This window comes from Phasianus colchicus, chromosome Z (genome assembly GCF_987193195.1).
Source record: "Phasianus colchicus chromosome Z, bPhaCol1.hap1.1, whole genome shotgun sequence".
In the NCBI taxonomy this organism is placed as follows: domain Eukaryota; kingdom Metazoa; phylum Chordata; class Aves; order Galliformes; family Phasianidae; genus Phasianus; species Phasianus colchicus.
In genome coordinates, this window is record NC_143476.1 from 56896158 (window position 1) to 56908550 (window position 12393).

The following is a 12393-nucleotide window of genomic DNA, read 5'->3' on the forward strand; positions in this document are numbered from 1 at the left end:
TTCCATTATCTTTGTCATTGATAAATATGTTGAAGAGCACTGGTCCCAAGACCGACTGCTGAAGAGACACAGCTTGTGACAGGCCTCCAACCAGACATAGATCACAGCCCTCTGGCTGCGACCAGCCAACCAGTTCTTAATCCATAAAGTAGTCCATCTATCAATCCACATATCTCCCATTTAGAGAGAAGGAAGAAGGACTAAACAACCCCAGTTCCCATTGCCAGTCCTAATACAACTTGTGCTTCAGACCCTCCATCATATTCACAGGCCTTCTTTGGACACACTCCATGGCTTCAACGTCTTGTAGTGTACTTTCCTACACTGACTACACTATTTCTGAAGCAAGCCAGGATGCTGCTGACTTTCTTGGCCACCTGGGCACACCACCAGCTCATATTCAGCTGTCCATTGACTAACATCCCCAGATCCTTCTCCTCTGTGCAGTCTTCCAGCCACACTGCTCCAAGCCTGTAGCACTGCATGGGGTTGTTGTGACCAAACTCCAGGACCCAATATTTGGCCTTTCTGAACCTCATACAATTGGCCTCAGCCCACTGATCCAGCCTCTATCCATTTCCCTCTATAGGCCTTCCTCTCCTCAGGCAAATTGACACTTTCCTCCAGCATGGTGTCATCTGCATACTTACTGATGATGCACTCTATCTCCTCATTCAGACCATCAATAAAGATATTATTGGCACCAACATTTAACCCTAGAAAACACACCTCATAACCAGTCACTAGCTGGATTTAACTCCATTCACCACCACTCACTGGGCTCAGCATCTAACCAGTCTTTTATCCAGTGAAGACTACACATCTCAGCCATGATCTGCCAGCTTCTCCAAGAGGATGCTGGGGAACAGCATCAAAGGCTCCGCTGAAGTCACTGCAGACTACATAAACAGCCTTACCCTCATCCTATGGACAGGTCACCTGGTCAAAGAAGATCAGGTTTCACAAAACTATGCTCGCTAGGCCTGATCCTCTGGTTATCACAGACGCTGTATGATTGCACTCAAAATGATCTCTTCCATGAACTTCCTCAATACAGAGGTCAGGCTGATAGACCTGTAGCCCCCTCAATCCAACCTTTCTTGTAGATGAGCAACACGCTTCCAGTCACATGGAACCTCCCCAGTTGACCAGGGCTGCACATAAATACTGGGAAGTGACTTGGAGAGCACTTCTGCCATCTTCTTCAGTATCTCTGGGTGGATCCCACCTCGCCCCATAGACTTTAGATCATTTAGGTGTAATAGCTAGTGACTAACTGATTTCTTCTGAATTATGGGTGGGGGTTATTCTGCTCCCCATGCCTGTCTTCCAGCTCAAGAGGCTGAGTACCCTGAGGATAACTGGTCTGACTATTAAAGACAGAAGGCAATGAGTTCCTAACCTGTTCCTTTACCCTTGGTGGTAATGTTCCCTGATGTATCCAATAAAGAATGGAACTTCTCCTTGGCCTTCCTTTAGTCATTAATCTATTTGGAAAAACATGACTTTTGTTATCTTTTTATAACAGTGGCCAGATTAAGTTCTAGTTAGACTTCTGCCTTTCTAATTTTCTCTCTGCATATTATAGCAACATCCTTGTACTCTTCTGAAGTTGCCTGTCCCTTCTTCCAAAAGCAGTACACTCTCTTTTTTAACCCAAGTCTTAGCAAAAGCTCCCTGTTCAGCCATGACGGTCTTCCCTGTCAGTTCATTTTCTGGAACACAGTAGCAGTCCCTCCCAGCACCTCTGAAGTCCTCCTTGAGGAATGTTTTGCCTTTCTGGATCCCTCTAGCCTTTGAAACTGTCTCCCAGGGGACTCTCCCAACCAACATCCTAAACAGTCCAAAATCTGCCCTCCAGAAGTCCAGTGCAGCAGTTTTGCTGACTCCTCTTTTCAGACTTCACCATGGATGGAGAACTCTATCATTTTGTGGTCACTATGCCTAAGATAGCTTCTGACCACCACATCTCCTTCTCTGTTTGTAATGAACAGAACAAGGCGGGAACCTCCCCTGGTAAGGAGGATCTTTACAAACAGTTGTCTTTACCAACAGTTTCAAGGTAACATAAATGATCTTTGCAGGTACCTTTCCAGTATTAAGTACAAAGTTTTACCTGCTGAAAAAATTTAAAGGCGTATGTTATCGAAAATTTAAGAGAAATACAAAGATTTATTTTTGTACATACCGTTTGAAATTCTTTTGGAAGATGCTGATCCAGATTCATATTGCACATCTGTCGAGCCTTTTTCAGCAACTCCTTGCAGTTCTCTGTAAGAATCCGCTTTCTCTCATCCAATTCAAGAAAACGTTGCTGTTAGAAAATATATTAAAATATACATCTATTTTACTTTAAATTTCCTATTGCAGGCCACTATTGTCTCTGAACATTCATTAAATTTGACTGATTCTTTAGAAATGTACAGAACATCTAAACTTTACAAGCTGTTGTTACACAGTTGAACTTCAGCTCTAACCAGTGGTGACAATAGCTTACCAGCAACAAATGATATTGAAATCAATGAAGAAATCACACATCAGACGGTGCAAAATAAAAAAAATCTTCATTTCAACACACAGAATTCAATCTGCCCTTCTGTTCAAAGTCAACATACATTAAAGGTAAATTAATCAAAAGCATTTTCTTGTAATATAATTAAATTTGTTTTTCCTGTAGTCATAGATATTTTTTTATAGCTTCAATGTGTCTATTAATTGACAATTTTGCACTAACCTTAAAAATAACCAAAAAAAAACCAAACTAAAAATAAAACAAAATATAACTACTTGTGAGCATTACGTTTTATTTGCCCCCATTTAATTGCATTTATTTACATGGCGGAGATTATTTGAAACTGTACAGAATAAACCTCAACTACATAATTAGAAATCCTCTATTTGCTCTTTCATACTCTACTTCTGTTATACAGCTAGCAAAACAGAAAAGAGAAATACTCACAGTTTTTAAACCAACACTGAAAAGTAAGTGAAAAGCAGTTTTTGCTTTTGTACAGTCCTATGATTTTCACAATGCAATGCAACTTACCATAACAGCAGCTGAAAACACAATTCAGAAAACACAACTTTATATAAAGCTCTGAACTAAAGGTTATCTTTAAAATTGGTATCCAAGCATAAAACTTGGGAGAGTGCTTCTGACTCCAGAACTCTCACTCACTTCTCTCTGCACACAGCCCTGGCCTCACACCTGCTGCTTTGACACACAGAATGGGACAAATGTAGAAAAACTGTTACTGTCTCCCAGTTCAGGTGCGCACAGCTGCAGAGAGCTGGAAGCTGACAATTTAGAAGAGAAAAGGAGTACATACCTGAAGACTGAGTTTTCAGTTCAAGTTATTTTACTCTACTGGTACTCAGTGACTGATTATACATGCAATCCGCCTTTTAATAGACAGTTACACCACAGGCATTCACAAAATCCTAATTCAAAATCCATTTGAACACAATTTTGCTTCAGAATTTCCTTCTAGCAGTTTGAAAGGTCTAATCATATTCCTACACTTCAGAGTGCTTTATCTCCCCATTTTTGTAATTGTACTGCGTTTTAATTAAATGTAGGAGCCCTCCAAAAACAAACAAACAAAAAAGAAAGTTCATTTTGAGTTTATACAGTCAGATAAATATTTATTCCATATTTTACAAATGCAAGACAGCCACTTACTTTCTGGCAATTTAATTAACTTTTATTTACTAAATGCAACAGACATCATAGTAACAGATATGATCACTAGAGAATTTGGGTTACTGTTCTGTATGGCATATATCAACTCAGAAGTCCTGTTGTCCCAAAACACAAAGGAAGCAGATTCTATGTTAGACATAAGTGTCTCACTGTCTTCATAACCATACTGTCAAGATTTTTCTACACTATCCAGAGAAGGAAAGAAATGTCACAAGGCAAGAAAGGCTGGCTTTATTGCTATGCTGATAAGGGATAAGTGGAGGACAGCCATCCTTTTTGCCAGAGCCAACATACTATTTCATTCTGGATTAACACAAATGAAACTGTACACCTCATTACTTACATTCTATTACATATCTGTGTATGTCCTGTTATACATTTGAAAACAGTATTTTAGGACATTTTAGAAGCTTCTGAATTAAAACTAGTCTGTATTTTCAATCGCAAAAATTTAAAATACTTCAGTAAGGTTGTGTTTGACCTCTGCAGAATAAGGCAAAGGATCCATTGAAAGGCTACACAGCTGTGTATTTTCTGCACATGAAGCATCATGTGTTATCCTCATGCATTTCACAATTACCAGAACCAAATTAAATTCTGAAAAAATATACAGCAGGGAATCTCATCTTCCAGTTGCACATAATTGTACCAAAAGTTCCTTAAAACCCTGCAAGGATGCACAAAAAAAGACTTTGAGTTTAGGCACTGAAAATCTGAAATACTTTCAGCATAGAATAGGTCTAACCAAAGTCTGAGGCAAATAAAATTCTTCAGAATGTGAAAAAGAAAACACATGTTTAGACTGAAAAGAAAAATCTCAGTATTTAACAGGAAGACTGCAAAATAGGCAGACACTTGATGTTGTTAGGAAACGCAAGCTAGAATAAAGGCACTGACACATCATCAGGAAGGTTAAGTCTCAATTTTTATTCAGCTTTGCCAGTTTGTTGTCGTAGGCTCAGACTAAATATAAGTTAAATACAAACAAATAAAAATACACAAGCATCGATTCCTTCTCCCTTGTATACACTCAGAAGTGCACAGAAATCTTAAGGTTCCTGTCGATTTTCTGAAGGTGCCTCAATAATACCCATCTAGATACAAATGTAAGTCTATCTAAGGTGGCAATGGCAGCACTGACACCTTGGGGCATCACGTCCCCATAGTACAGCAGGCAGCACTCCATGCACTTGCCATGCTGGTCCAGTTGGTCAGCTTGAAGTGCACATTAGTGATCTCAGCCACTGACAGCTGCTCTTGGTACACCGGCACATACATGGCCAATAGGAAGTGGATGTGTGGGTACGGCACCAGGTTGGTCTGGAACTCCAAGTCAACTCCAACTCAAGTCAATGTTCAGAGCCCCATCGAAGCGCAGCAAGGCTGTGATGAAGGACACGATCTGCCCTATCAGCCTGTTGAGGCTGGTGTAGGTTGGGCATTCAGTGTCCACGTTCCTGCAGAAGATGCAGTAGATGGCTTTGTTGTCACCCATGAAGGTGCAGTCAGAGTGCTCCAGCGTGGTGTGGGAGATGAGGATGGAGTTGTAGGGCTCCACCATGGCTGGACACCTGCAGGGCTGGGTAGATGGAGAACTCCAGCTTAGACTTCTTGCTGTAGTCAGCTGAGAGGAGGTCCATCAGCAGTGAGGTGAAGTTGGAGCCAGTGCTGCACCCGAAGCTATGGACCACAGGGAAGACCTGCAGCCCTGTGCACTCGTCAGCCAGCTTGCAGATGTGGTCCCTGTCAATGGTGTAGTGCCATTGGGTGTAGTTGCTGGCTGCATCCTCCTTGCCTGTGGTCAGCTGCTCAGGGTGGAAGAGCTGCTGGTATGTCTGCATGCTCACCTCATCTATCACTGTGGGCTCCAGGTCCACAGAGACAGCACAGGGCACGTGCTTGCCAGCCCTTGTCTCGCTGAAGAAGGTGTTGAAGGAGTCATTCCCCGCCTGCAGATGATCTCATCGCTGGGCATCTATTTCTCTGGATGCCACGCTCGAGGCAGTACAGCTCCCTGCAGGCAATGCTGATCTGCATGCTTGCTTGGCCCACGTGGATGGAGATGCACTCACACATGGCAGCTGCTCGCTCTTCATTGGAGGTCAGGTTCCTCCCCATGTCTGCCAGGGCCCTGAAGCTCTAGGTGTGGGTAAGAGGAACTGATTACATCCCACTGTAACAGTGCAACAAGTCTGAGACCTCCTCATTAAACTGAACTCACATAAGTCTATGGGGCCGGATGATATCCATTTTAGGGTTCTGAGAGAGATGGCTGATGTGGTTGCCAAGCTACTCTCCAACATACTTGAAAAATCATGGCTGTCCAGTGAAGTCCCTGGAAATAATGAAACATCACTCCCATTTTTAAGAAAAGGATAAAGGAAGATCTTGGGGAACTAAAGGCGGTGAGCCTCACCTCTGTTCATGGGAAGAACTTGCAGTAGATCCTTCTACAAGCTATATTAAGGCACATACAAGACAAAGAGATGATTCGAGACAGCCAGCATGGCTTCACCAAGGGCAGATTGTGCCTGACCAACCTGGTGGCCTTCTATGATGGAGTGATGGCATCGGTGGACAGGGAAGTGCAAAAGATGTCATCTATCTGGACTTCTGCAAGGCCTTTGACATGGTCCCTCACCACATCCTTCTCTCTAAATTGGAGAGGTATGGATTTCAAGATGGTCTATTCAATGGACTAGGAATTGGCTGGCTGGATGCAGCCAAAGGGTTGTGTTTAATGGTTCTATGTCCAGGTGGAGGCCAGCCACAAGCAGAGTTGTGTCCCTTCAGGGCTCAGTCTTGGGACCAGTGCTCTTCAACATCATCAATGACATAGACGATGGCATCAAGTGCACTCTTAGCAAGTCTGCGGATGACACCAAGTGGTGCAGTCCATACACTGGAGAGAAGAGAAGCCAACAAAAAGGACCTGGACAGGCTGGAGAAGTGGGCCCGTGAGAACCTAATTGGCTTCAATGAGGCCAAGTGCAAGGTGCTGCACATGGGCTGAGGCAGTCCCAAGTATTTATACAGACTAAGGGAAGAACCCCTTGAGAGCAGCCATGTGGAGAAGGACTTGAAGGTCCTGGTAGAAGAGAAGCTGGACATGAGCCAGCAGTGTGTGCTTGCTGCCCAGAAGATCAACTACATCCTGAGCTGCATTAAAAGAGCAGCGATCAGCAAGGAGAGGGAAGTGATTGTCCCCCTCTACTCAGCTCTTGTGAGGCTCCATCTGGAGTACTGCATCCAGGCCTGGGGGCCCCAGCACAAGAAAGATGGCAGAGCTCTTGGAGCGGGTCCAGAGAAGGGCCATTAAGATGATCAGAGGGCTGGGGCACCTCTCCTATGAGCAAAGGTTGAGGGAACTGGGCTTGTTTAGCTTGAAGAGAAGGCTCCAGGGAGACCTCATTGTGGCCTTCCAGTACTTGAAGGGATCGTATAAACAGGAGGGGAACAGCTGTATACAAGAGTGGACAGTGATAGGACAAGGGGGAATGGATTTAAAATGAGACAGGGAAGGATTAGGTTGGATATTAGGAGGAAGTTTTTCACACAGAGGGTGGTGGGGCACTGAAACAGGTTGCCCAGGGAGGTTGTGGATGTCCCATCCCTGGAGGCATTCAAGGTCAGGCTGGATGTGGCTCTGGGCAGCCTGGCCTACTGGTTGGCAACCCTGCACATAGCACAGGTCTTGAAACTAGATGATCACTGTGCTCCTTTTCAGCTCAGGTCACTCTATGATTCTATGATAGGTAGAAATAATATTTTGAATAGACAAAGTGTATGAGAACTGCTGAGTCATGGCCTGAACCTCTGATTGATCACCTGAGACGAGCAATGAGTCAGCCATGGGAGCACAGGTGAAGGCAATTCACCTGTGCTGCAGGAAGGGGTGGAGCCAGGCTTCACCCATTTAAGAGCTGACTACCAGTGGGGAAGGATCTCTTCTGGAGATCCACTCTGCTGGACTTTCCTGAGTGAGCCCAGGATATGGGATTTATTCTCTTTGTCTTGCTTTGCCTAGTTCTCTTGTTTATTTCATTATTATAATATCTTAATATTCTTTGATTATACACTTGGCAAGCCAAATATACTAAAATTTACATCATGTTCTTTCTCTGGAATTTCTATAAATGGGTCAAGGGGGAGAATGCTACCCCCCTAGATAAAATGATTCCAGGGCAGATCCCAGGATTTGTGAGATCTCCCTATTATGAACTAGCAGTTATCATTGAAAAATGGGGTCCCCTATGTGTTGTGGGGAACATCACCCCATATCACATGGCAGATTACTTTCAGGGACTTGGCAAGATATATTGATCACAAAAGAAAGACAACTAGCTGCCTCCACAGTGGCATGGCCACTATTAAATGCTTTAAATCATGCTGAAATGAGGAATAATATTTTAGTGAATGAAAATGAACTTTTGAAAGGTCGTATTGAAAAGTTAGAGCAAGAACTTGGCATATTAACAGGGAAAAAAACAATTCTACATCTTCTGATAGGTCAAGTTCGTAAGATCTCAATAAACAATGGCCAGACTCTTTAATCAACAGACTGTGTTGATCAGGAAAATAAAATACCTAAATCAGATCTCGAATCTCCAATTTTGACAGATCCACTAGAAGTCTGTCCTGTTATAACTCAGAAAACAAAAAAAGGACAGGACAGACCGGCAGGGGTACTGTCTGATCAGTGGCCCCCTGCCTAGGCTCACTTGCATGTAACAGCCTGGCCATACACGGCAACAGAGTTGATGGATTTAGTACAGCGACTTTGGCAGAAACCTAGAGAAAGTGTGCCAGCTTGGTTACTAAGGCTGTGGGATTCTGGGGCAGGAAGTGTTTTGGTGAATGGCCCGGAAATAGCCAAGCTGGGCACCATGACTGTCCATCCTGCTCTCAGGCAGAGGTTATATGCGGGTAATCAATATCTTGATGAAAACCATTCTATAATAGAATAGTCAATGGCGGCCTGTCGTATGGTATGGCCCAATAAATCTGATATACCTCTACATACAGGGATGTGGTCCTCCATGGAGGACCTTCAAAATTATACCCGTGAACTAAACGTAAGGGAAGCAATTTATGGAGACACCTGGTCAAATTCTCAGCAGGGATGAAAGACTTAATTCTACAACAAGCTCCCTCTCATCTGTATGGTACTTTGGTTTCTATATTAAATCCCCTGGCGGCCTCAGAAGCAGTAGTCCAGTAGGCTGCACAGCTAGTGGCTGATCTAGGAGAAACAGAATGTCTGCAGACAAGGCGCAATATTCGGACATTAGAAGAAGCTGAGGACCTGCTGGTGACTAAAACCAAAATGCCGGCTACTCGAGCTCCTCAATTGGAACTCATAAGAGTCTCCAGAGAACAAATGTTTAATGATTTAATTCGGGCTGGGGTCCAATTTGCTAAGATTGACCGCCAGCCCAATCATGTCCTTCTCCAGCTTTGGAGACAACTAAAGGACAACCAAAAATTTCAGGTTTTTTAGGGTAGAAACTAAGGGTAAGGGTTATAGAGAGAATGCCAACAATGACATGGAACTTAGAAGATTTCATTGTTCCTAATGGAAAAAAAAAGCTGCCTCAGGTGTCTCGGGCCACAATGCCTGAGCCACCAGAAGCAACAGATTTGGCCATAGCACAATTCATGGTGTGACGAGGGATGACAGTCCCCCTACGGCCTCCAGACAGGACCGGAGGCCCTATGTAAAATTAACAATTTATTGGTCCCGAAAAAATATTCGAAGAGTTATGGCATTAGTGGACACTGGAGCAGAAACATGAATTATCTACAGAGATCTGACCAAATTTGATGGAGACAGAGTGATGATTGGTGGTTTTGGGAGACAAGACTATTCCTGTCACCCAAACATGGTTGAAACTGGGGGTAGGGTGTATCCCACCCCGGAGTATAAGGTATCTATTGCCCCAGTCCAGGAATACATCTTGAGCACAGATATTCTATGGGGTCTGTCTCTCCAGACAACTGTTGGAGAGTTCAGACTTTGACAGAGATGTATCAGTATCCGGGCAGTGCAGGCAATATTAAGAGGCCATGTGAAACACGGGCCTATTTGCCTGCCGAAACTGCGCCGGATTACTAATGTAAGGCAGTATAGACTCCCAGGTGGTCAAAATGAAATATTGAGAATGGTGCAGGAATTAGAAAAAGGGGGCATTATAAGACCTGCACACAGCCCATATAATTCCCCCATTTGGCCAGTGCAAAAGTTGGATGGCACGTGGAGAATGACAGTAGCTTACAGGCAATTAAGTAAGGTCACGCCGCCTATTCATGTGGCCGTACCCAATATTGCCTCCCTAATGGACACATTGAGTAGGGAGATAAAAACCTATCATTGTGTTCTTCAGTATCCCAATTGCTGAGAAATCACAAGATCAGTTTGCGTTTACATGGGGAGGCAGGCAGTGGACCTTCAGGACCTGCCACAGGGGTACATGCATTCACCACTGTCACAATCTAGTGGCCCGTGACCTGGCTGATTGGAAAAAACCTGATGATCTTAACCTGTATCATTATATTGATGATCTCCTGCTGACATCTGACTCACTGGAGGCAGTAGGGCAGGCAGCAGATTCATTAACTGCCTATTTACAACAAAGGGGATGGGCTATAAATCCCCAAAAGGTGCAAGGTCCAGGCCTGTCTGTAAAATTCCTGGGGGTGGTTTGGTCAGGAAAGACCAAAGTACTACCCAGTGCTGTCATAGATAAGGTTCAGGCATTCCTAGTCCCTACAACATCGAAGCAGCTGCAAGAGTTTCTAGGTATATTGGGTTATTGGCGTTCCTTTATTCCTCACCTAGCCCAGCTACTAAGGCCACTGTACTGACTCAAAAAAGGGTCTGGGATTGGAGGAAAACAGAACAGGATGCTTTCCAGCAGGCAAAACTGACAGTTAAACAAGCCCAGGCATTGGGTATATTCGATCCTACCCTCCCAGCTGAATTGGATGTTCATGTTACTCAAGATGGATTTGGTTGTGGCCTGTGGCAACGCCAGAGTTCTGTTCGGACCCCCACTGGTTTTTGGTCTCAGGTCTGCCATGAAGTAGAAGAAAGATACAGTATGATTGACAAACAGTTATTGGCTGCCTATTCAGCATTACAGGCAGTAGAGCCAATAACCCAAACAGCTGAAGTTATAGTTAAGACCACTCTGCCGATTCAGGGGTGGGTGAAAGATCTGACCCACCTTCCTAAGACAGGGGTGGCCCAAGCACAAACAGTGGCACAATGGGTCGCCTACCTCAGCCAAAGGAGCAGTCTGCCTTCATCACCCTTGAAAGAAGAACTTCAGAAGATCCTAGGCCCAGTGACCTATCGCAGTGTTGCACCAAAAGAAACACTGGTCGCTCCACCAGAGAAGAGTCCCATTCAGGAGGGGAAATATCCTATCCCTGAAGATGCCTGGTACACAGATGGGTCCAGCAAGGGCAACCCGAGCAAGTGGAGAGCAATAGCATACCATCCTTTGTCCAAGACAATCTGGTTTGACGAGGGGGATGGTCAGAGCAGCCAATGGGCAGAACTGCGAGCTGTGTGGACGGTTATAACCAAGGAACCTGGTGATGGTATTCTGAATAACTGTTACAGATAGTTGGGCTGTGTACGGGGGGCTCACTCTTTGGATTGCACAGTGGGCCACTCAGGAATGGACTCTCTACACCTGACCAATCTGGGGCAAAGACATGTGGTTAGACATATGGAATACAGTCAAACACAGGACTATATGTGTCTACCATGTTTCTGGTCATCAGCCCCTACAGTCACCAAGAAATGATGAAGCCGACATACTGGCCCAAGTTCAATGGATTGAGAATTCACCATCTGAGAACGTCGCCCGTTGGTTACATCAGAAGCTACGGCATGTGAGACAAAAGACAATGTGGGCAGCTGCTAAAGCATGGGGGCTGCCCATACAACTACCTGACATCGTCCAGGCATGCCAGAATTGTGACACTTGCTCTAAGATGAGACCGAGATCGTTGCCTGAAACAACAGCCCATCTTGCTAGAGGACACAATCCTCTCCAGCAATGGCAGGTCGATTACACTGGGCCCCTTCCTTGGTCTGAGGGGGCGAGATATGACCTGACCTGCATCGACACTGCAAGTGGGCTACTGCAGGTCTATCCAGTGCCGAAAGCAAACCAGGCATATACCATCAAGGCACTTACTAAACTGATGCCTATGGGACACCTCAAGTCATCGAGAGCAACCAAGGGATTCGTTTTACTGGTGCAACGATACAGCACTGGGCGAAAGAAAATAACATCAAATGGTGATTCCACCTGCCATATAATCCAACAGGGGCAGGCCTCTTTGAATGTTATAATGGTATTCTTAAGGCTGCCCTGAAGACAGACTCACAGTCCCTTCAGGGGTGGATGAAAAGACTGTAAGAAACCCCGAGACAGCAGACCCAGTGCTCTGAGAATTTTGCAGACACCACGGGCCACCCCGCTTAGGATCCAAATTACGGGCACTGATCATCAGGTAAGACCCCAGATTGATAAGGAAAATAATCTTCTGCTCCCTGCCCCTGAGAATTTAGATCCAGGCACCCATAGAATAAAACGGCCTTGGAAGGTGCAGGTAGGACCCTAGTGGTGTGGCCTACTTGCACCTTGGGGGAGAATGTTGGAGGTGGGAGGCCC

General features: G+C 44.7%; 1 protein-coding gene and 1 pseudogene across 1 annotated transcript in view; both read right to left on the bottom strand.

The window, feature by feature from the left end:
* SMC5 (structural maintenance of chromosomes 5) overlaps nt 1-12393 on the bottom strand; it is a 65819-nt gene that overhangs the window by 7677 nt on the left and 45749 nt on the right. Inside the window, exon 18 of the mRNA XM_031608768.2 lies at nt 2189-2314. Coding sequence (XP_031464628.1) covers nt 2189-2314 — 126 coding nt within the window. The remainder of the gene's footprint in view (nt 1-2188; nt 2315-12393) is intronic.
* LOC116238862 (tubulin alpha-1A chain pseudogene) lies at nt 2328-5678 on the bottom strand (annotated as a pseudogene).